General features: G+C 43.8%; 1 protein-coding gene across 1 annotated transcript in view; it reads left to right on the top strand.

The window, feature by feature from the left end:
• RAB3B (RAB3B, member RAS oncogene family) overlaps positions 1 to 16,348 on the top strand; it is a 71,173-nt gene extending 54,825 nt beyond the window's left edge. Inside the window, exon 5 of the mRNA XM_040231175.1 lies at positions 12,823 to 16,348. Coding sequence (XP_040087109.1) covers positions 12,823 to 13,010 — 188 coding nt within the window. The 3' untranslated portion in view covers positions 13,011 to 16,348. The remainder of the gene's footprint in view (positions 1 to 12,822) is intronic.
• Positions 16,349 to 25,900: the final 9,552 nt, after the last annotated feature.

Raw genomic sequence — 25,900 nt, forward strand, 5'->3', positions numbered from 1 at the left:
AGAATGTATTAGCTTATGTAGCTGGGAAGTCCGCTAGTCACAGGACTCAACTGGGTCTGTATTTCTCAGCTTTGCATATCCCTTCAGCCTCTTTCTGTAGCCAGACTCTGAATGGGGAATAAGATAAATGATGGCAGCTCCAGATTTATATCCTCCTACTTCTGCAAAAGAGGATTCTTGCTCCCAGCCACCATATATCAATCTCAGGGAAGACTATGATTGGATACCTGTGAGTCACATGCCTGTTTCAGTGGCTGGGGGAGGCAAGTATTATAACCTATAGTCCCACCACTGTTGTTTAAAGTAGCAGTTCCATAAAAGAAGGAATGGTGGACAGATAAAAGTAAGGTAGTGAAGTAAAAGTCGCTCAGTCGTGTCCGACTCTTTGCGACCCCATGGACTGTATAGTCCTTGGAATTCTCCAGGCCATAATACTGGAGTGGGTAGCCTTTCCCTTCTCCAGGGGATCTCCCCAACCCAGAGATTGAACCTAGGTCTCCCGCACTGTTGGTGGATTCTTTACCAGCTGAGCCACAAGGGAAGCCCAAGAATACTGGAGTGGGTAGCTTATCCCTTCTCCAGGGGATCTTTCCGACCCAGGAATCAAACCAGGGTCTCCTGCATTGCAGGCGGATTCTTTACCAACTGAGCTATGGGCTTCCACTAAAAGTAAGGTAAGTCCACCACAAGTGAGATAAAGAAAGTGAAAAGGAGAGACCTAATTTTAGACTGGAGAGTCAAAGTCTTCTGAGAAAGTAACATTTAAGCTGAGAACAAAAGGATCAGAAAAATATTAGTTAGGCAAAGAGTTGGTAGGGGCTGGGGGGATTGGGTGGAGAAGGCAATGGCCCCCACTCCAGTACTCTTGCCTGGAAAATCCCATGGATGGAGGAGCCTGGTAGGCTGCAGTCCATGGGGTCACTAAGAGTCAAACACGACTGAGCAACTTCACTTTCACTTTTCACTTTCATGCATTGGAGAAGGAAATGGCACCCCACTCCACTGTTCTTGCCTGGAGAATCCCAGGGATGGCAGAGCCTGGTGGGCTCTCGTCTATGGGGTTGCACAGAGTCGGACACAACTGAAGCGACTTAGCAGCAGCAGGGGGGATTGGGAGAGGAGTGTTCCACACCAAGACCAGACCTAATGTGGTTTACTTATTATTTTTGACTGTGCTGGGTCTTCTTGCTACATGTGAGCTTTCTCTAGTTGTACTGGGCGTGGGGGGTGGGGGGATGGGGGGGGTAAATAATCATTTGTTGCTGTGTATGGGCTTCTAATTGCAGTGGCTTCTCTTATAGTGGAGTGCAGGCTCTAGAGAACTGGCTCAGTAGTTGTGGAAAATGGGCTTAGTTGCCCCAAGGCATGTGGGATCTTCCTGGGTTCAAACTAGTGTCCCCTGCATTGGCAGGTGGATTCTCTACTGATGGACCATCAGTCAGTTCAGTTCAGTCACTCAGTTGTGTCCAACTCTTTGCAACCCCATGGAGTAGAGCACGCTAGGCCTCCCTGTCCAATTCCTGGAGTCTACTCAAACACATGTCCATCTCATCCTCTGTTGTCCATCCCCTTCTCCTCCCACCTTCAATCTTTCCCAGCATCAGGGTCTTTTCAAATGTGTCAGTTCTTCATATCAGATGGTCAAAGTATTGGAGTTTCTTTCAGCATCAGTCCTTCCAGTGAATATTCAGGACTGGTTTCCTTTAGGATGGACTGGTTGGATCTCCTTGCTGTCCAAGAGACTCTCAAGAGTCTTGCCCAACACCACAGTTCAAAAGCATCAATTCTTCACCATTCAGCTTTCTTTACAGTCCAACTCTCACATCCATACATGACTACTGGAAAAACCATAGCCATGACTACACGGACATTTGTTGGCAAAGTAATGTCTCTGCTTTTGAATATGCTGTCTAGGTTGGTCAAACTTTTCTTCCAAGGAGCAAGCACCTTTTAATTCCATGGCTGCAGTCACCATCTGCTGTGATTTTGGAGCCCCCCAAAATAAAGTCTCTCACTGTTTCCATTGTTTCCCCAATGGAAACATTGGGGAATGGTGGATTCTCTACTAGGGGCAGCTCTCTACTAGACCCGAGCAATGTAATAAAAGGGAAATGTGCTTCTGCCTGCCAGAGAAGGAGGGACGTGTGTTGCTGGCCAAAACCTTGGCTTTCTCTGCCCACCAAAGCTGAATGAGAAATACAGAGTTTGGAGGAAATAGAAAGGTGGCTTTTATTCTCAGTGGGCTGAGAGGGGAACAAGTGGGCTCATGCCTCAAGAATTGTGCTCCACCCCATGCCCCCCAACCCTGCCGCCTCCATGAGGAGTAAGGGGTTTACATAAGGCAAGGGCTCACAATCAAGAGTCAGCAATAAGGAACAAAAGTCATAGGATCTTGATTTCTTCCTTTTGCATTGTTTCAAGTTCAGTTCAGTCACTCAGTCAAGTCCAACTCTGTGACCCCATGCACTGCAGTGCCAGGCCTCCCTGTCCATCACCAACTCCCGGAGTTTACCCAAAATCATGTCCATTGAGTCGGTGATGCCATCCAACCATCTCATCCTCTCTCATCCCCTTCTCCTCCCACCTTAAATCTTTCCCAGCATCAGGGTCTTTTCAAATGAGTCAGCTCTTCGCATCAGGAGGCCAAAGTATTGGAGTTTCAGCTTCAATATCAGTCCTTCCAGTGAATATTCCAGACTGATTTCCTTTAGGATGGACTGGTTGGATCTCCTTACAGTCCAAGAGACTCTCAAGAGTCTTCTCCAGCACCACAGTTCAAAAGCATCAGTTCTTTGGTGCTCAGCTTTCTTTATGGTCCAACACTCTCAGCCATACATGACTACTGGAAAAACCATAGCCTTACTAGACGGACCTTTGTTGGCAAAGTAATGTCTCTGCTTTTTAATATGCTGTCTAGGTTGGTCATAACTTTCCTTCCAAGGAGTAAGCTTCTTTTAATTTCATGGCTGCAGTCACCATCTTCAGTGATTTTGGAACCCCTCAAAATAAACTCTGCCACTGTTTCCACTGTTTCCCCATCTATTTGCCATGAAGTGATGGGACCAGATGCCATGATCTTTGTTTTCTGAATGTTGAGCTTTAAGCCAACTTTTTCACTCTTCTTTTACTTTCATCAAGAGGCTTTTTAGTTCTTCTTCACTTTCTGCCATAAGGGTGGTGTCATCTGAATATCTGAGGTTATTGATATTTCTCCTGGCAATCGTGATTACAACTTGTGCTTCCTCCAGCCCACCGTTTCTCATGATAGACTCTACATAGAAGTTAAATAAGCAGGGTGACAATACACAGCCTTGACATACTCCTTTTCCTATTTGGAACCAGTCTGTTGTTCCATGTCCGGTTCTAACTATTGCTTCTTGACCTGCATACAGATTTCTCAGGAGGCAGGTCAGGTGGTCTGGTATTCCCATCTCTTTCAGAATTTTCCACAATTTGTTGTGATCCACACAGTCAAAGGCTTTGGAATAGTCAATAAAGCAGAAATAGATGTTTTTCTGGAACTCTCTTGCTTTTTCCATGATCCAGCGGATGTTGGCAATTTGATCACTGACTCCTCTGCCTTTTCTAAAACCTGCTTGAACATCTGGAAGGTCACGGTTCACATACTGTTGAAGCCTGGCTTGGAGAATTTCGAGCATTACTTTACTAGTTTGTGAGATGAGTCAAATTGTGCGGTAGTTTGAGCATTCTTTGGCTTTGCCTTTCTTTGGGATTGGAATGAAAACTGACCTTTTCCAGTCCTGTGGCCACTGCTGAGTTTTCCAAATTTGCTGGCATATTGAGTACAGCTCTTTCACAGCATCATCTTTTAGGGTTTGAAATAGCTCAACTGGAATTCCATCGCCTCCACTAGCTTTGTTCGTAGTGATGCTTTCTAAGGCCCACTTGACTTCACGTTCCAGGATATCTGGCTCTAGGTGAGTGATCACACCACTGGGATTATCTGGGTCATGAAGATCTTTTTTGTACAGTTCTTCTGTGTATTCTTGTCACCTCTTCTTAATATCTTCTGCTTCTGTTAGGTCCATTCCATTTCTGTCTTTTATCGAGCTTATCTCTGCATGAAATGTTCCCTTGGTATCTCTAATTTTCTTGAAGAGATCTCTAGTCTTTCCCATTCTGTTGTTTTCCTCAATTTCTTTGCATTGATCGCTGAAGAAGGCTTTCTTATCTCTCCTTACTATTCTTTGGAACTCTGCATTCAAATGGGTATATCTTTCGTTTTCTCCTTTGCTTTTTGCTTCTCTTCTTTTCACAGCTATTTGTAAGGCCTCCTCAGACAGCCATTTTGCTTTTTTGCATTTCTTTTTCTTGGGGATGGTCTTGCTCCCTGTCTCCTATACAGTGTCACGAACCTCCATCCATAGTTCATCAGGCACTCTATCTATCAGATCTAGTCCCTTAAATCTATTTCTCACTTCCACTGTATAATCATAAGGGATTTGATTTAGGTCATACCTGAATGGTCTAGTGGTTTTCCCTACTTTCTTCAATTTAAGTCTGAATTTGGCAATAAGGAGCTCATGATCTGAGCCACAGTCAGCTCCTGGTCTTGTTTTTGGTGACTGTATAGAGCTTCTCCATCTTTGGCTGCAAAGAATATAGTCAATTTGATTTTAGTGTTGACCATCTGGTGATGTCCATGTGTAGAGTCTTCTCTTGTGTTGTAGAGTTAGGAGCAGTTAAAGTAAAAACCTAGGAATGTTCAGGCCTGCTCTCTGTTTTGTTTTTTTTTTTATCTTCTTTGTTCTCAGGAGAGGCAAAGGAAAAACCCGTTCTTTTTTTCTTTTCCACTGCAACATCTGTTCGAAATGTGGTTTTGAAACATACATATAAATGCTCACTGTAGTGAAGTGTGGAGGGAAAAGTACCCGCCTACGCATTTGGAGACTGAGGGTTTTATCCTGCTTCTGCCACTAGTTTACTGTGTGACCTTGAGCATCTTATTTCCTGTTTCTGGGTCTCAATTTGCCCTTTTGAAAAACAATGCATTTGGATTAGCTGAGTGGGAAGATCTGTTCAGCTTTATCCCTCTGATTCCATGATTTCAATTCACACACTTCCAGACTCATTACTTAGTGCCCACAGACCCTTGTACATGGCCCCTTTTTGGAGGAAATGTTGATATGTATTGAGTGATGGATGGATCAGGGTGTATTATGTTATTTTGTCTACCTTTATATTATATGCATCAAGATGGCCTCTTTTATTTTTGAGTGCTTGATAAATGTTTTTTTGGATTGGGATGAATTGAAACCTTGCATCACTCAGCCTGGTTGCAGAGAAAGACCTACTTGACACTGAGAACAACTAACTTTGGTGTAATGACTTGTGATTCACAATGTGTTTTCACAGCAAGTCTCTTGTGACTCTTATCCTCACTCCTAGACTGGGAGGCAGCATCGTATTCAACTCCATTACACTGAAGAAGCTGACCACTTATGTTTTCTTGCACACGATGAGCTGTACCACACCTCCATGTCTTTTTTTTTTTTTTTAACTTGAAGATTATGTAACTTTTCTAAGCCATACAGGTCATAGGTGGCAGGTCCAATACTCAAAACTTAGCCTTTAGAGTCAAAATCCTAATGCTCCCATTGTATCATCACCCAGTGGTGTTTTTGCAAAAGCTTGACATAGTTTCTCTTGGTATTTCCACCCTCAGTCATAATGTTGGTGTGAATTCTTTAGATTACGACAACATAATGGTATGTGGTAACAACCCAAGTCAGGAGCTTAGATAATAAAAGTTGATTTCCCACTCACATTATACACCAGTTGCAAGTCAGCTGCAACTCTGTCCATGTCATGCAACTCTGAGATCCAGTCTGGGAGGCCCAAGCCACACAAAGACATTCAAAGCTTCCACTGGCACTTGGAATACCCACATTCATTGTCCAAAGCAAGTTACATGATGAAATCTGATGTTGATGGATGAAGGAAATATATTCCACCCACAAGGAGGCACTGCAAGCCACTTGGCAGTGGGTGGGAATATAAAATCTTCTACAGGGAGGACAGTGAACAGTCTCTCACCATCACTGAACATATGATGGACCCTGGTGCCATAGAGGTGGATAGGTTCCCTGCCCTCAAGGTGCTCATTGATCAGGGAAACAAAATAGTGGAGAGATAAGCTCAACATCCTGTGCCATTCCTTAGCTTGATTGCTGTTGTTCCTTACCCTTCTCCTGCTCTGTCTCTCTCTCTTGAAACTGCCCAAAGGCTGTGTTTCCCAGGCTCCTTTGATAGCGGCTTCTGGCTCGGTTTAGCCAAGGAGAGACACAGGCAAGTAATCGGCACGTTGAAAAGGGGAAAAACCTGCATGTGTCTCCCGTACCCTTTGGTTGGCTCCTCCAGGAGGGGCTGCTCTTCTTCTCCGACTCCTGCTCCCATGGTTTTAACTTTCTTTGGTCCCATTAATAGATCTGCCCCCACCCAAGTGTTGATAATCTCTGGGTTTCTTCACTATTCTATTTGGCCTCTTAATTCTTCTGTCATCCATATAACCGTTTCCCTCTGTTTACATGTTGAAAATAGTTCGCATTTTCCTGAGGGAATCTGACTGAAACAATCATGTCAGGTGCCATGGGGGTCTAGGGGAAAGACACACTATATGTCCTGAGTTCTGAGTGGTGGAGATGGGGTGGGAAGAGAAAGGAGAGGCTCTTTGGAATCAGGGATTCCGCAGGTGAGTAATAAAAGAGGATCAGGAGTAAGAGCTAGAGAGTAGTAGCATGAGTAACAGCACCAAATAAGAAAGTGTTGTTTCTGGAGCATGGTGTGAGTCAGGGAGATGAGGCTGAGGAAGTGGGCAGAGGCTGAGCCATGCAGAATCTTGGGTATTAACCTAATAAGGTGAAGGCTGGATATTGGATTAATTAGACCTCTGTGAGCTCTAGTAACACAAATCTAGACAAACCTAAACAGTGTATAGAAAAGCAAAGACATCACTTTGCTGACAAAGGTCTGTATAGTCAAAGCTATGGCCTTTCCAATAGTCACGTACGGATGTGAGAGCTGGACTGAACGCTGAGAATTGATGTTTTCAAATTGTGGTGCTGGACAAGACTCTTGAGAGTCCTTTGGACACCAAGGAGATCAAGTCAGTCAATCCTAAAGGAAATCAACCCTGAATACTCATTGGAAGGACTGATGCTGAAGCTGAAGCTCCAGTACTTTGGCCAGCTGATGCGAAGAACTGACTCATTGGAAAAGACCCTGATGCTGGGAAGGACTGAAGGCAAAAGGAGAAGAAGGCGGCAGAGGATGAGATGTTTGCACAGCATCACCAATTCAATGGACATGAACTAGGGCAAACTGGGACATGGTGAGAGACGGGGAGACCTGGCATGCTGCAGTCCATGGGGTCACAAAGATTTGGACATGACTTAGCACACAAATCTAATTCAAAATAGCTCAAGTTATAAGGACAGTGATATAGCATAAGCAAAACGGAAGATAATTTTGTTGGAAATGAGATGGTTAAGAAATTAACAGCCAGGGTATTGGGGTGGATTGTGCACCTGAAAGCCTAAGTTCCTGAGAGTGAGTATATGCCTGGGTGGAAAGGAAGACAGCGAGTCACTTGCCAAAGTCATCAGTGACTAGAGGGGCTTGAGTTGCAGATTGATATAATACAAGATAGAGATGAGGAGGTACCAGAGCCGGCTAGAGAAGGGATTTGAATGTAAAAGTAGGGGAGTAATGTTCTGGGGCAGTGTCAGAGTGAGGAGAGGTGAGTTTAGTTTATTGTGAGTTTCTGAAAAGAATTCTGAGGTCACATTCAGAAGCAGGCAATGTGGCCAGAGTCAGTGGAGCCTGTGGGGCTATGACAGCTGCCATTGGACAGGATGGGTAAACAGGAGCATTTTGGGGGTGGGAATTTTCTCAGATTTAGTTAAGAATTGGGCCCTGTTAAAGACAGCAGAAATTCCATTGTTCTGAAGCCAATTAGAGGGAAGAAAGGACTGGGGGCTAGTCTGATTAATTGGTTGTCATCTTCCTGAGCTCTGCAGATTCTCAGCTCCTGAGACTCCTCACTAATGAACCTGAGGAAAAGGTTACCATCTTGGCCTACTAATGAAGAGCCTTCCAGTAGTCTGACAGTAATTGGTCGGAGGTGCATTTGAGGTTGTTCTGATAGCAAAAGAGACCCATGAGCTGGCTAGGGTGATGTGCTGCTTACTTGAATCAGAGGTCTCCTACCTTGGGCACCTTTGAGAGGACAGTGGTGACAGCTCCTTGGCATGACATACACACTCTTTGTGTTTGGTTACTTACGGCCTCTTATCTCACCAATTTGAGCTTTCTGCTCTAATGATAAACTGCTATGGGCATTCTGGGATAATAAAGGCTGTTTTCTGCCTCCCTATATGTGTTTATGCTGTTTCCTGGGCCTAGTGTTCTATATGTGTGTGTGTGCTCACACTTACACTCATACTATGTGTCTTTTTTTTACAGATTTCTTTCTTTATTTTTGGCTGTGCTGGGTCTTCATTGCTGAACTGGGTCTGCTCTTCATTTTGGTGCGTGGCTTCTCATTGCCATGGCTTCTCTTTTTGCAGAGCACAGGCTCTAGAACGCTGGCTCAGTAGTTGTGGCCCATGGGCTTAGCTGCTCTGAGGCATGTGGAATCTTCCCAGACCAGGGATAGAACCCATGTCCCCTGCATTGGCAGGAGGATTATTAACCACTGGACTACCAGGAAAGCCCCCCCGCCCCACCACCACCACATAGCTTTATGTAGCTGATATATGCTTAGGAATCAGCTTTTCCAAGAAGCTTTCCTTGGGCCCCAGGCTTAGATAGGTACCTCCTGTGCACCTGACAGTCCCCTCACTACCTGCCTTTCCAACACTGTCTATATGTTTATCTTCCACACTAGACTAGGAGCTCCTCAACTGTGGGAACTGCATTTGATTCACATCAGTGTCCCCAGTGCCCAGCACAGGATTTGTCCTGCTTGCTGAGATGAGTTCTCATGACCTTCACTATCCACAGCCCCCTAGCTACACCCTCAATGCTCATTCCTGTCCCCTTCATCCATCTGTCCATTCATGCAGTTAACACTCAGCAATCCCTTACTCCTCTGGCTAGTGCTGGAGCTTGGATAAATGACATGATCCCTGCTTGGGGAGCGCCTTGTCAGATGGACTTCCATTGTGCAGGGTAAGCTGTGCTATGGCAGAAGCAGCACAGAGGATGAAGAAGCCATATCTAAGCTAAGGCTTAAAGCATAAATTCATTAGGTGAAGAGTTTTGTTCAGTTCTGGCCTTAAAGTCTCCCCTCTCTACTAACTTTTGGAAGCTTATTTCCCATCTCCTCCCCTTCTGTTCTCTCCCTCTGCTGCATTCCTGCACAACCTCTAGTTTGCTCTACCTGGGTTATAATGTGTTTGTCACTGTCCCAACTGAGAGCGAGACAAGGGGGCATAAGCAGTAAGAGCCCTGGCTTATGCTCCGTCCCTGAGCCTCAGTTTTCCTATCTGTAAATTACAAATGATAACCCTTGCCTTGCCCCACTCCCATCACAAAATTGTTTTAAATTTGTATTTGTGAATCATTAAGGACTATGCATACGTGAGGGACTGACACTCTGGTGTATCTTTTCTCCTTAATTAGATTTGGTCTTCTTTTGTCCCTGGCACTCAGTGCAAGACATGGCACAAAGTCAATGTTCAGTAAAGACCTGGTTTGTCGATCAGCCTTGAATGATGAAGAAAAAAGAGGCTTTCCTCCAAAGGCGCTGGTGAATGATGGAGGGGCAGGGAAGCTGGGACTCGATGGGCTAGGAAGATAAGAGAAAGAGAAATGCCATGGATTTCACATGCCAATCACTTCACATACTTTTGTGCATTTAAACCTTATTCCCACTCTATGAGGTAGGTCATATTTACCTATTCCACAGATGAAGAAACAGAGGCTGGGAGAAATTAGGCAACTTGCCTGAGGTCACACAGCTGGTAGCTGACAGAGACTGTTCAAACCCAGGCTTTCTGACTCCTGGGTTTCTTACCCACTGCCCTCTTGTGCAGTGAGCATGTCTTCCCCTCGGTGCCAATTCCTCAGAAGGGATCAGTGCCCCTGGCCTTGACCTGTGTCCCCATCTTCATCCAAATTGATTATTTAAGCCTACTTACTTCTTTACCTATTTTCGCCTTTCCTAGGCAAGCAACATACACTGCCTGCGTCCCTAAACAGTATCATTTGTAACAGACCGGTCAAAGGTCAGAAAGTCAATTTTTATGATATTCATTAAGGACAGGCTACATGCTGAAGAGTCTCTAAAGCCAGCTGAGTTTCAACAGCCTGTGGATAACAAGCCAGCGGCCACTTCCTTCTTTATCTCGTCCTCAATTAGCAGGCACTTCTACACCTTGCCTTTCTCAGGTCAGGAAGTGGGCCCCAGAAGAGGCTGTCACCAGAGGTGAGCTAGTGTAATTGTGAGTGCCTTCAGGCTGGGATGGTCTGGGGAAGAGGAGCCCTGTTTGTGCCTGGGGGCTTCAGCCCTCTCTGTGGACAATGAGATATTAGGGAGAAAGAGGGAGGAGGAAAAAGACCCACCTCCTGTGTGTGTGAGAGGATGATAAAAGAGGGAGAAAGCGGTAAAGTGGAGGTAAAAGGAGCAGATGAAAGAAGAGCAGAAAAAAGCTGTCACTGTAACAAGCAACTTTGTACAGCAATTTATCCATAGTCTGGCTCCATCCTCCCAACTGCTCTCAGCAGGAAGATGCTGTGATTATTCCTATTTGACAAACGAGGAGTCTGAGGCTCAGAGAGGTTAAGTGATTCAGAAAGATAAAGTGACTTGCGCAGATTTAGATACTGTGGTAGTCAGATAAAAGCAAAGGAGGCCAAAGAGACTTGTAAAGTAAGAAAAAGATATGAGCAGAAAAAAAGAAAAAAGGAAAGTGAAAGGGAGAAAGATGAAGAAATGAGAGGCAGGGCTGTGTATGGATGTGGAAGCCAGCCAAACCCAGATCTAAACCCAATTTCCACTAACACAGTCATGTGACCTTGTGTGAGTTATGTAATCTCTTGGCGCCTTCATCTTTCTTTTATAAATTGGAGATGATTATATTTACCTCACAGGCTACTATGAGGATTAAGTAAGACAATATTTGTAAAGCTCCTAGCATAGCATCTGGCATACAGTAGGTACTGAACAAATATTAAGGATCCCAAGGAATATGAGGAACAGAAGAGAAGAAAGAGCTAAAATGGGTAAAAGCAAAGAGGGATGTTTTTGAGGAGAAATAAAAGATGGACTTGGAAGGAAGGGAAAGAGGAAGGTGCATGGACAAAAGAGGAGGAAATAGGCTGGTGCAGGGACGAAATAGAGAAAACAGGTTCATGCATCTAAGGACTGCCACCAACCTAGCTAGGACTCCTCAGTTGGGAAGCGGCCGCTTTATCTGCATCAGGAGGACCTTTCTTTTGTCTCCTGGGACAACCAGGTTCTGTTCATTGTCACAGGAAGTATCTTTAAGGGTCTTAAGGCGCAAACACACAAGAAAGTCTCACACTTCAGATGCAGTTTTTCCTGGGCCATTTGTCAGGATCTTGTGAGGCAGGAGAGATCCAGAGTAATTCCTGGGAATTGAGGGAAGAGAAAGCCCTCAGAGGGGAGATAAGCCAGTGTGTCTGTGGGTAGAAAGAGCAAATGAAGCTTTACTTATTTGGTGAAGGTCTTGGGGTGCCTCCCAGAGTCTACACTAGAGCTGGCCAGGCTGGGATAAGCGGGGGCCCAGGGGAAAGAGAAGCAAAAGCACTGGTCAAAAAGGACAAGCTTACGCTTCTTATACTGATCGCCTTGGGCAGGTCAGCATTTTTCTTGGAGCCACAGAGTGAGTGTTAGTGAAATGAAGGTCTGCCTGGACCCTCCATCCCCCAGGGGTGACATGAGGATCAAATGAAATAAGACATTCAATCAATGCTTTGGAAATGGAAGTGTTGTATATACATAGTCACGTAGTCACTCTCAAAAAACATCTAATTATTACTCTCACCCCGTCTCACCCCATCAGGTACAGAAGTGTACACTTTATCTGCATTCTCTTGTTTAATCCTTGAAATAAATCTATGATAGATAAGATTATCCCAATTTACAAACCAGGGAATTGATTCATAAAGAAAATTGTGACTTGCTGGGGATTACACAGCTGGTCAATGATAGAGCCAGGATCAACCTGACTCAGGATCCTGGGTCACTGAATCATCTCCTTCAAGCAGAAACCTCCTTGAAGCAGCAAGGCCTCCTTGCTTCAAAGCCTGAGCACTGGCTAATACAGAGTGTTCTATCAAGGGGGCATGAAAGGGAAGGGAAAAATCCTTACTGCTATCTCTCTTCTCTATCTTTTTAAAAAAATTTTTGGAGTATAGTTGCTTTACAATAATGTGTTAATGTACACTGTACAGCAAAGTGAATCAGCTGTACATAAACATGTATTCGGTCTTCCCTGGTGGCTCAGAAGGTAAAGAATCTGCCTGCAATGCAGGAGACCCAGGTTCAATCCCTGGGTTGGGAAGATCCCCTGGAGAAGAGAATGGCTGCCTATTCCAGTATTTTTACCTGGAGAATCTCAGGGATGGAAGAGCCCTGCAGGCTATAGTCCGTGGGGTTGCAAAGAGTCAGACATGACTGAGTGACTAACACACACATACATGTAGCTCCCCTTCTTTGGATTTCCTTCCCATTTAGGTCACCACAGAGCATTCAGTAGAGTTCTCTGTGCTATTCAGTAGCTATTCATTAGTTATCTATTTTATACATAATATATGTGTCTCTTTTGTCTTCAGGGTTTGACTTCTTTGAAGCCAGTGCCAAGGAGAACATCAGCGTGAGGCAGGCCTTTGAGCGCCTGGTGGATGCCATTTGCGACAAGATGTCTGATACGCTGGACACAGACCCCTCCTTGCTGGGCACCTCCAAGAACACCCGTCTCTCAGACACCCCACCTCTGCTGCAGCAGAACTGCTCATGCTAGGCAAGGCCCACCATCCCGATCTCCCTTCATTGTGGCCCTACTCCCACTCTGCTTCCTTGTTACACTCTGTCCACCCCAAGCTGAGTTGCTGCTGTTCCTTGCCTGCAGTGGAGGTGGAAGCATGACCCTGGGGTTCTCTACAGGTGGCCCCACTCACATACACTCAGCACTAGACAACTAGGTCACAATGTGGGCGGAGATTCATTTTACAAAAGTTGACTCCACTTTACGAAGGTGATTCACTACAGGGACTTGGAAAAGCAAGTCTCTTCTCTGCCTTTAAAATAAGACTCCCTCCCTTGACTAAAATTTGACACACCCATGCACACTTTTCAGGGCCTGGCTAACTGTGTAAAGTGAGACACACCTGCATAGCTAATCTTTTGGGAAAAAAAAGAAAAAAAAACCTCTCCTTACACAGCCAGCTTGTTTCATATCAGGCTCCCTGTGGGGCTTCCTCTCATCACTAGATAAGCCTTGTTTCTCAAAGCCCTCGTCTGTTACCACGGATGCCCAGGGGGCTTGGGCAGTTGCTGTGGTGACAGGCCAGAGCTAATCTCCAGAGAGCTCAGCCTCTCTAAACGATGCTGAAAGAGCAAAGGCTGAGTCAGGAAACACACTTAAAAGAAAAAGATTATCCCCTGCAAAATGTCAAAGGTTCCTGCTCTATGGAAGAGCAAATGCATGAGCTCGAGGAAGACAAAAAGACAAACACAGGCAAAATCAAGAAATAGGTCACAAATGTCTGATTTTGCTGCTTTCCAGTGGGTTCTCCACTGTGGGAACTCCATAACATTTGTAGTTGGTTCTTAGGCTCCCAGAATCTAAAAAATTTACAGTTGGTGGGATCCCAAATTTTACCAAGTCTCACTAATCAATTCCAATCTTCATACCTCTGACAAGTGGCTGTCAAGCCTCACAGCAAATCTCTTCTAAAGCATACTTCCTAGGCAGGGATGGGAGCTCAGTTTCCACTCCATCTTTTGGTAGCTCTCATAATCAGAAAGTTTTCCTTGCTTTAAGCTGAAATCTGCCTCCTAGAAATCCTTCTTCCTCTTCCTACCCCATTTGTAGCATCTCTGTTGCCAGAGACTTCAGTCTCTGATCCCTCTGCCATGTGACCCACTTAGATGATTTGAGAACAGATAGCATCACCCCTGGAAGCTGCCCTTTCTCTAAGTCAATAGTTCTCATCCCATCTGCCATTCTTCTTAGGGTCCTCTCCCCATCCTGCCCTTTACTCCAACCCATCTTTCTATCACTCTTGAGTAGTCCAGCTGAGAAATCTGATTCAAAGCAGAATAAATCTAAGTGGGCACAATCCTGAAAAAAAATTGGGAAAAGTGAACTCAGAGGTCCCTCATTCTCCTGAGAGTGAAACTTTGGTTTCTACCCAAGAGCTGATGTGAAACTACTACTTCATTAAACACCTGAAGAAAACAAAACCAGAAAAGCCCTCTGATACTGGAAATGAACCTAATGCATTAGCTCATGGTTCTAGCTTGTTTGGACACAGACACATGTTTGGTTTGTTACTGAAACAATGACATGGAGCTAGCAATGATTCCTAAAAATCTTTCGTCCAGCCCTGGCCTTAATCCCCAGTTTCCTTCTGTACTAACATGCTGCTCCAGAAGTCAGTGGAGGAGGCGGGAGACTCTCTCCCAAATTTTCTCTCCATTCTGAACACAGCTTATTGTCCTAGGAAAGTGCATTAAAGAACCCTTCAGGGTCAGCTCTGTAGAGAGGTTGCCTTCTGTAATGCAGTACAGAGGACAGTGCTTTGAACTTGGAATCAGGAGACTCAGGCTCTGCCCTGAAATCAGGAGACTTAAAAACTCTGTCCTGTGATTCTGGACCAGTTCCTCCCCATCAGTGCGTCTTGATTTCCCACTTTAAAAATGAGGGAAGCCATCTGGGAAATCTTTTCAGTCTCTTCTGGCACTAATAACTCTGAGAGCCTAATTTTCACCTTCAATATTTCAGTTGATCTGCAAAATAAACCCAAGAGATGAGGATTATCACCCCAATATCACTGTAGCCAACACTGATATAAGTAAGCAAGTGATGCTTACTCAGTACTAGGTGTTGCTCCAAGCACTTAATGTGTATTAACTCATTTATCTTTCCGACATCTTTGTGAGGGAGGCACTATAATCCATCTCGTTTAAAAACAAATTAAGGAACAGATAGGTTCTCTAGCTTGTCTAAGGTCACCTAATGAGTAAATGGTAGAGCTGGGGTTCAAACCCAGAAAGTAGGCTCCAAAGTCTGTGCTCCTCTCCAGATTCTGTAGTACATTTTTATAGATAAACTGTGATCGGAAGAAGTTAAGAGACTTGGCCAAGATCACAAAACTAGCAAGTGTTAGAGCCACAGTAGAATTCAGCCCCAAGGCCATCAGATTTCAAGTCTACTGAAGAAAAGACATATCTCTAATTTGTTAATAAATTGTTCAACTACTCAGACTAATCTGAGGTGATAGCTGTCTAACACTTCTAGAAAGGAATCTCTGAGGAAGCCCAGGTCCCATGGGCCTGAGCAAAAACTGCTCAGTGTTTCTGAGGCTTAAGCCCTGGTATTCCTTGTATCTGCCTCTGTTAGGCAATTTTTATCAAGCTCTGTAGCACTGCGGTGAGTAGCCTGCCTGCGTCAGCAGAGGGTCATCTTGGGAGTTGTAACTTAAAATTCTCTGACCAAGGAAGAATGTGGTCCCTTCCCAGGGCAGTGTTTCTGGATGTGCTTTTTACACTGTAAATTCCTATACAGGTCAGGAATAATTGTTATTTTTCTGGGCAGTCACACCCTTCTACCCCTGGGTATGTTATGTTAGTACATGTATCCAATAATCCTTTCTCTCCTACTGAGTATCCAGGCAAAAATTGAAATTTTCATCTAAAGATTGTCAAAATCCTGAAAACTCAGGAGCCAATTCAAGGGAACAAGCATCTTCACAATAGACAGAATCAACAGTTAAATGTGATAATGGCAAAATCTTCTACCAGGCAACAGAGAGATCTGCTTGTTAGATGGCAATTCCTCAATCCTGCTTTGTGACCTCGTTTCTGCAGAGTGAAGGCAGCAGCTTCCAGCTGATGGTGGTGAATGTTCATCAATCATGGTAATAGTGCAGTTAGGTTCAAGCTGCATAATATGTGTTATGGCAACTTGTCCCAGTTTTCATTTCGCTTAACATTCCAAATAAAAGGAGATTTTAAAAAACCTCTTGACCTCTAAAAATGCAAAAGTAGGCCAAAAGTGCAATACAGTATCGTAGCTATTTACAGAATCTGGTTTAAATGCATGTGTATCTGTAAATACAAAGTGATTGGTGACAATACTGTCTTCTCAGTCTGTAACATTATTAACTTCTAGGTGCAGCAATGCAGTAGATTGTACTGAATGGTCACAGACTCATTAAATATTGTATCTGGAAGGGAGCTTAGAGGAAATGTCTGGGCTCCTCTTGCTACAAAAAGGAAGGTGGAGGCCCAGGGAGGGGGAGGAAATTTCCTAAGGCCACTCTGAGTGGATTTGTGATGGAGCCAGGACTAGGTCTTGGATCACCTCTAGGAAGAAATTCACTTCTGTATCTACTATAGGTCTGGCACTATTAAACACTGGACAAATATACAAGAAAACAAATGGTCCCTGCTTGCAGGTACCTATAGTCTAATGGAGGTGCTTTTTTTTGAAATATTATTATCCCCAATGACAGGCAAGGAAACATACCCTTGAGAGTTAACATGCCAAAGTCATTCATTTACTAATTGAACCCACCTCTGTCTGACTCTTGCTCTTTCAGTTTTCCTCTTCAGATTGTATATTTGGGATATTGGTAGTAACAGATTTCCAAGGATTGTCAGAGTTAACAGCCTCACTTGGGGCATTTGTTTCACAATTGCTTTGTGACTGCAGCCTTATAATGTCCACAGAATGATATGAACATTCTCCAGACATGACTTTCCCAGTTATACCACCTGCTCTTGCCCCAGGCTCCTCGCTTATATATCAGGTTTCTTACAGTGTCTTGAGTAATGTTTATTTGAGTTCATTTGCCAACCATTTGTTATAAGTAGAAGGAATTACAGTGGCGAGTATCCTGGGATTCCATTGATTTCAGATTCCCCATCTCAAACCTACACTTGATTACCTGCTTCTGCTGAAGAATCAAGCAACAGCCTGTGACTGGGAATGCCTGTGAGAGACAGGTCCATTGGATACAAATACTGTTAAGTGGTTTTTGAAGGCCTGGATCCCTTATATGAAGTAGGCACAATTGAAATATATTCTTTCAACAAATTAGTGTCTAGTATGTGCCAGGATACAATCACTGGTAAACTAGACACAATCCTTGCCTTCATCAAGCTTATAGTCTAACAACTTAGTCTAGACATTGTAAAATAATCACCTAAATATAATTACAAAGCACAGTGAAGGAAAACTACATCATTCTATGAGAACACATTAACTGTGAAACCTGAGTCACCTTTGTGGAGATATTTCAGGGACCTCAGGAAGACCCCACCACCCCTGGCTATCACTCTACAGTTCTCAATTAAGCTTTCACCTTTTAGTTTAAACCTTTGATGAAACCTGATTGAACACAAATCCTCCAAAAGGAGTAAGAAGGAATTTCCTGGAGGTCCTGTGGTTAGGACTCCGACTTCAGTCCCTGGTCGAAGAACTGAGATCCCACAAGCCACGTGGTGTAGCCAAAAAAAAAGTGAGATAAAGAATATCTGTACTTGTGAAACATCTGTAGACCACCTGATTCAGAGTTAATTGTCCTCTGAGACACATAACAAACCACTCCAAAATTTAGTAATTCAAAACAATAAACGTTATTTCTCATTGGATAGAGATGGGTGGATGGTTCCTCTGGCCAAGGCTGGGTGGTCTAGAGTGGCTTCACTCATGTGTCTGGAGTCCCAGCTGAGATGATTAAGGTGGTGGGATCTTCTCCCTCCATGTTTTCATTCTCCAGAAAGCAACCCAAAGTTGTTCACATAGTGGCAGAAGTTTTCCCAGCAGCCTGAGAGGGCAAGCTCCAATGCAGAAGCATCTTTCAAGCCTCTGTTTGTATCATGTTTGCTCATATCCAACTGACTAACAAGTCATATGGCCAAGCCTAATTTTAAGAGGTGGAAGAATAGATGCCATCTCTTGATAAGAGCTGCAGAAAATTATGGCCATTTTTAAGCCTATCAAAGGAAGCAACTCTAAGTCATTTGAAACTAAGTCAGGTAAATTTTCCTGGGTCCTAAAACCTGGCTCTGAAGATAACCAAGGGAAATGACACAGTGGTTTACAACAGGCCTGTTTCTCATCATTTATTTAGTTGTCCAAAGGGTATACTTTGGAGCAATCAACACATCTCATGGAGTTTAGATGCTTGTTTAACAGTTCATTTGGTTAGTTCTTAGCTCCCCACTGAGGGATGAGTCTGGCTTCTCATTCCATGGGATTCATTGCAATAATGACTGTGATTCTCATCTGAAGTTCCTGGCTGGAAGCCCAGCAGAAGGATTCAGTATATGCAAAAGAGATGACTAAAAGAACAGTTGAGCCCTCTGCTCTAGATATACTTTCTTCCTTGAAGCCTCATCTACTCCTGAGGCTTTAGGTGCCACATCTTTGGTGATGACATGTATAAACAACTGCCTACTATACATCTCCTTGTCTCAAACTTACCATGTCAGGACCTCTTGATTCTGCTCCAAATTTAACTCTAGTTTTCACAGAAATCTTGGTATAATCCCTAATTCCTTGTTTTTCTTTTTCTTAGTGTCGACATCTAATCCTATCTCAAGTCTTCCCACTTTTGGAAGTAAGGCTTCCCTGATAGCTCAGTTGGTCAAGAATCCACCTGCAATGCAGGAGACTCCAGTTCAATTTCTGGGTCAGGAAGATTCGCTGGAGAAAGGATAGGCTACCCACTCCCATATTCTTGGGGTTCCCTTGTGGCTCAGCTAGTAAAGAATCCACCTGCAATGTGGGAGACCTGGGTTCGATCCCTGGGTTGGGAAGATCCCCTGGAGAAGGGAAAGGCTACCCACTCCAGTATTCTGGCCTAGAGAATTCCATGGACTGTATAGATCATGGGGTCACAAAGAGGTGGACATGACTGAGCCATTTTCACATTCATAGCCATGCTGTTGGTCCAAGGCACCATTGTTTCTCCCCTACCTAGGAGCTAACACAGAGCTTGTAGCCACTTTCCCTACTCCATGCTTGCTCACTTACAGTCTACCCTCCACACAACAGCAATTTTTAAAAAATATAAATGAATGAGCATTCAGTAACACTGAAGTCTACTTCAATGCCAGACATGAAAAGAATCTAGAGACTTCCATTATTATTAACAATCATTATGTTATTGATTCTCGTTCTAGCCCTGAATCTGTTCCTCACTTGCTGCAGGATCTCTGGTAAATCATTTCTTTTGATAGCCAGCTATCATGTCTCCCCTCATTTCTTCAGAAATTGGCAGCCTCTTCTTTTGTACTACTACTACTTTCTCATCCAAACCAGGTGATTCTAGTGAAGACTGTCAGTAAAGGGGGCATGTGATCAAGTGGGGCCAGTCAGAATCCTTCCTTAGGAATTTTTTTAACTGGAGCTATTTTCTTTCCTTTTGAATGGCAAATATACAGGGATGTGTGCTCTAAAACTGATGGTGTATCTATCCTCAACCCACGTGTAGAATACCACTCTGTAGTAAGAGAAAACAAGCTCATCATGCAGAGAGAAGCATAGATATAAGGTAAGAGAGTGTGTCTTGTGGATTTCTTATCGACTCTGGCTTCTTGAGGCTTGACTGGTCACCACGTTCTTTGATTCTGCTAGAAACCTCACTAGTTTCAATAAAGTCCCTATTGAGCTTTGCTCATTGGAGTTAGGTTCTTATTACTTGCAACCAAAATACATTCTTTCCTCTTTGGTTCTCAGTTTTCTTACTGCTCCAAATTTTTAAACACCAAGACTTCAGAAAATCCAATTTCTATGGGATTTTCATGTCTTATACTTGAATACATGAGGAAGAGGGATTTTGTGAAGTAAAAAGCAGTTCTCCATGATGTCGTCTCCTGATGATAGCACAGACAAAGGTTCCTATGGTTAGGTCACTGATCCACACAGCGTCTGGCTTCCCAAGTACCCAGAAACTACACAAAACATCTAACACCACTGCTGCGAGTTCATATCTGTTCCTATTTCTGTGCCAACTCAGTGACAGCCACCGTCTTGAGGGAACACAGTTGAATGGACTGAGTTGTATGGCATGTGCCTTCACCTGCTTCTCTTCTTTCATCTTGAAGTGACCAAACAGCAAATATCCAAATAGGAAGTCTCTTGAAAAGAGACTTGATTAAAAGAGTTTTCTTTGCTTGATGTAAAACTGTGCAATAGAAATGCAAAATAAGTCAGTAAGTCTCAGAGGAATGTAATTAGAATTGCATCTCTTCCTGTGGTTCACCAATGGACTGGGATAAAGTTAACAGGTTGTGCAACCTTAGTTAAGTCACTCCCTATCTCTGAGCTTCAGGAGCTTATAGCAGATGGTTTCTTCAGGCACTTTTGGCACTAATGCTCTATGATATGATTTTATGCCCATTTTCTGTAAGAGCTGCAAGTGGCAAACAAGCTTTTGGCAGGGAAATGTTCACCATGAAAGCCTCTTCTCTTCTTGGGTATAATTAAAACAGCCAAGGCTATGTGACCCCCTCATCACACAACCAGGTTTGTGACTCTTGTTTTGGAGGCTGTCAGAAAGCATCTTAACAATTAAGTGTATCTGGATGGTCCTTGACTGCCTGTCCCAAGTCAGAGTTTCCTAAAGGGTCACAAGAGGAAGAGAAGAAACAAGAATCTCTGGGGAGACTTATTAAGAATGCAGCACAGACTCATGCATTTGAGAAGAAATACTAGGGCAGCCAATGTTTAAGAGCCATAAATGCATTCCAATTCAAGGAGGACTAATTTATAGAGCACTAAGTGGATACCAGGCTCAGCTGGGTAAGATCTTTCTGAGGACAATCTCTATCATGCAGCTGGGATCCTGGAAACTAAAGGATTGAGAGATTTATATGTGCTGAATTATCTTCCAATCCCTCTAAATTTCAGACCACAGAATGAGGACCGAATATGCAGTATGGTGAGTGGTCTAAGAAGACAGCTTGTAGTTCAACGGGCCCAGGTTCAATTTGGTTCTTCATTAACTAGTTGGGTGAATTGGAGCAAATTACTCTCTCTTGGAGCCTAAATTATTTCATATGTAAATGGAAAAGTAATTCTCACCTCAAGAAATTGTTGAGAGGATTAAATGTGAGAATAGTATAAATAAAGTCTTTAGTGCAGGGCCTAACACACATAGTAAGTGCCAAATGTGTGGTCTTGACAGTTGTGCTGCAGAAGGTCATCCCAATCAGGCAGAGCAGGGAGAAAATCTAACCTAGGATCTTTGTAAGGGCTCTTGGAGCAGAGACAGGAAAGACCCTGTGTAAACACTACGAGCAATAGAGCAATGGGGGTGGGACAGGGCCTGTAAGGAGGAGATGGAGCCTGGACTTGGAAAGTGGATGGAGAAAGAATCTCACTGGGAACAGGGACGAGAATCCAAGAAAATGGCTTTGAACAGTTCTGTTGCATGACCTTGTTGAGCTGGCTGCCCCCAGACACCTGACAGAATGTAGAAACCAGCCTCCAGAAGTGAAGAATAAGCCAAAAATGAGGTTTAGAGTGTTCTGGAGACTCTGTTAGAGATTTCCTCCAATGTACAGGAAACCAGGATCCTGGAGATCTGGGTTTGAGTCCTGCCTTTGCAATATACTAATAGTGTGACCTTGGGCAAAGATGTGTGTGTGTGTGTGCTAAGTCGCTTCAGTCATGTCCAACTCTTTACCATCTTCTGGACTGTAGCCTGCTAGGCTCCTCTGTCCATGGGATTCTTCAGGCAAGAATACTGGAGTGGGTAGCCATACCCTCCGCTAGAGGATCTTCCCGACCCAGGGGATTGAACTCGTGTCTCTTACATCTCCTGCATTAGCAGGTGTGTTCTTTACCACTAGCACCACCTGGAAGCCCTTGGACAAACGTGTTCATCTGTAACATGAGATTAATAATTTTACCTACTTCACAAAATACCTGTGACAGTCAAATGAAAGTACATTTTAGGAACTGCAGAACACTGGGGGCATATAAGATGGAACCACTGTAAAGGGGTGGGGTAGGCAACAGGTGGGATTCATCATAGAATGAAACTGAGCATACCCCTCCCAGAACCGTTTCCAAGGATCTCCTCCTCCCTCCACCTCCTTTCCCCTTACCCCACATTTTGGTCCCAGTAACCTAACCTCACATGGAAATATCAGAGCCAGCATGCCCTACACCCAGAGGTTTGGTTGACTTCAGAGAAACTTCCAGAGGCTAAGAGCACCAAAAGGAATTAACCAGTGCATGCGGGACTGAATGAGCAGAGCAGTGAGCTGAGACTGGGTGGGGACCCAGGAGGGGCAGACAGTGGAGTCCATATGTACTGTGATTAGAATAGCATAACAAAAATCACTAGTCACATGTTTGGCACTTTACAGTTCCCAAAGCACTTTCTCACTGAAGCCCTAATGATCTTTGACACAACCCTGTAATGTGGGTTTTAGAATTTCCAGTACTCAGATGGGGAAAACTGAGGCCTGCATCTGAGAAGCAACCAACCCAAGACTACGTAGAGAAACCAGCAAATGGCTTGGTTGATTTCAGAACCAGATAGGGTCTGCCCCAGGAGTGGGCAGTCTTGGTCCAGAACCCTGTGTATTGTGGGCAGGGAGAGGGCAAGCTGAAGAAAAAACATAAGCATCCGTTGTGTCTACATCTGTCTTCTTCTCTGCTTGTGGGAAGGAAGGAAGCAAGGAACACACATTTCTCATGGCACCCACACCCTCAGTAAAATGAAACCCTGGAGCAGGATTGAGCAGCAAAGGCTTTCCTCCCATCACAGGGGCAGATGCTATCCCGAGTCAAATAGTGAAATGTCACCTTACTCAGTTTGCACAACATCTTCAGTTCTCCCAATGACTCTAATTTATTCAATCAGGGACCAAGCTATCTCATGCCAGCCTAGGAGATGTATCACAACAGGCTGAGAAGAATTCCTCAGGAGGAGCAAGTAGCAAAAATCGGAGTTGTTGCTCTCTTAAGACTGAGCAGAAAGAAGGATCATAACTTCTTCAACACTCCTCCATCAGATTCTAGCTAAACAGATATTTTCCTGCTTTTTTACTTTCTGCTTACTGACACCCCTTCTTAGTGACATATGAAATGTCATGTAGTGCTGTGAGTTTGTACAAATATAAAGAAATACCAGGGTATACACAGTAACAAAAGGAAAGATCCCATTTGCAAATATCTGTGGTGTCTCCTTGTTCTGTGTTGATATGTTGTATTGATATAAATTGGCTTTTCTTAATATAGCTTTACCCTCATCATGGTGGCAGTGTTGGGATGTGCATTAAAGTTCATCTGAAGTATGCGTCATTTATGCATGCCTCTTCCTTGAGTTTGTGCTAAGAGCTTTGGGCAAAGACTCCTGCCATCTTAGATCTTAGGAACTAGGGAGACAGTTCTAGCACTGATGCAATAAAAGCCACAATACAGGACAGTAGATCATGAATGACTCAGAAAAGGGGGAGATCAGGGCAGACTATAACAGGGAAGGCTTATTGGAGGAAGGCTGCAAGAAGACAGGTATGGCCATTCAGCTTGCACTTATGAAGATCCTCTTGGTCCCAGTTCTGTGCTGGGTGATGCAGAGAATTACAAGGATCAGTGTATGTCTCCAAGGAGCATGGCTCCGTATTGATGCCCAACAGTGGGTTAGGATACACTGCTGGAGCACTGAGGAGCAAGAGAGCTGCTCAATACATGTCTGAGCTGCAGAGAGTGCTCAGCCCACGGGAAAGTGAAAAAGTATAGACAAAAAGAGCAGCTTCCCAAAGGGGCAGAACCTACTCCCCACTTACCATCTTCCCAAAAGTATAACATAGTTCTTCATTCATCCCCACCATGGTGTGATGGGAAGCCCTTTCCTTTTCTCTAGCCTGGTTAACCCTTATTCATCTGTAAGGACACAGGCACCAAGACCCTGGTGAGCCAGAGACGATGTGAAGCTTTGGAAACAGAGTGGAAGTGACGGAAGTGTTAGATACTGTATTAGTGAGGATTCTTTCGATTTCGTGACATATACCCACATTTAATAATCATAAGGGGAAAAAAAAGAGATCATGGTAGAAGAGGAATTTGTTAGCTCATGTTACTGCAAAGTCCAGGCGTGTATCTAGCTTCAAGCTCACCTAGAACCAGGTGATTGATTTATATTATCAGGATTCCATTTATCTCTCAGTTTTACTCTCCTCTGAGTTGGCTTCATTCTCAGGTTGCTTCAAGTTTATCTTACCATGTAGCCATCTTTACAAAAAGAGAGTGAGTTTGCTTCAATAGCTTTCTCTTTTATAAAAAAACCTGATTTACAATGTTGTGCTAATTTCTACTGTATAGCAAAGTGATTCAGTTATACATATTTTTTTAATTTTTTTCCATTATGGTTTATCACAGAATATTGAATATAGTTCTCTGTACTTACAGTAGGACCTTGTTTATCCATTCTCTGTTCACATCTTGTAACCCTAAACTCCCAGTTAGTTTCTTCTAACCCTTCCCCCACCACCCCTCCCCCTTGGCAACCACAAGTCTGTTCTCTCATGTCTGTGAGTTTGTTTCTGTTTTGTAGACAGGTTCATTTATGTCATATTTGAGATTCCCCATATAAGTGATATAATAATATGGTATCTGTCTTTCTCTTTCTGACTTACTTTGCTTAGAATAATCTTTAGGTCCATCTAGGTTGCTGGAATTGGCACTATTTCATTCTTTTTTATGGCTGAGTAGTTATTTCATTGTATACATACATGACATCTTTATTCATTTATCTGTTGATGGATACTTCAATAGTTTTAGCAAAAGTCTTGGGTCATGTACCTGTTTTAGGATCAATTATTATATCAGGAGGCGAACGTTCTGATTGGCTGAACCTGTACCTCGTGCCCATCTCTGCATTTGGGAAATGGAATTAGTCCCACTGAAACCAGATGAACTCCAAGCGGGAGAGGAGTGGTGGCCCCTAAGGAAAATTTGGGTGCTGCTTTCAGATGAGAAGAGAATGGGTGCTGGCCAGGCATAAATGCCACCTATTCATAGGAGATACAGAATCAGATCATTTCACAAAAGACACATAAAGACTGGACACAGGAGAACAAGATTGAGTTCTACTCAGTCTTGAGTATGGAAATGGAAGGAACAACGCAGGCAAGGATGGCAAGGGATGGGGGTTTGTGGAGACCCGAGGCAGCCAGCTGAGTGTAGAACAGGCAGGATGAGTATCTATGATTGAATAGGCTATGTTCTGCAAGAGGGCCTGTGTGAACTGAATGGCAGTTGAAATGCAGCCTGGGCTCCAGGTGCTGAGTTTTGTGTCCTAGTGTGGGGCTGCCTCTACCAGGAGGAAGGGTTCCTTTGTATAATTCACCCAAAGGTGCTATCTGCTCATCAAGCTATGAGTAGAGGGGCAACATCCATCCAGAGGGAACACCTGCTTCCAATTTGCAAAAAGATGCTGTAGTGGGTTGAATTGTGTCCCCCCTAAAAGATACATTTGAGATAGGCTGGGACCTGGGACCCTTTGCTGCACTGGTGCAATGCTTGCACCTGAACACACCTCTACTCAAGCAACCAAATACAAAGAAATTATACGGGACTAAAAATAACTGTGTGCATGGTACAGTTAGAGCAAAATTATGGACAAAAGATATAGAGACCAAAAAATCCAAATGCTACTTTAT

Source organism: Oryx dammah, unplaced genomic scaffold, assembly GCF_014754425.2.
Source record: "Oryx dammah isolate SB20612 unplaced genomic scaffold, SCBI_Odam_1.1 HiC_scaffold_28, whole genome shotgun sequence".
Taxonomy (NCBI): Eukaryota; Metazoa; Chordata; class Mammalia; order Artiodactyla; family Bovidae; genus Oryx; species Oryx dammah.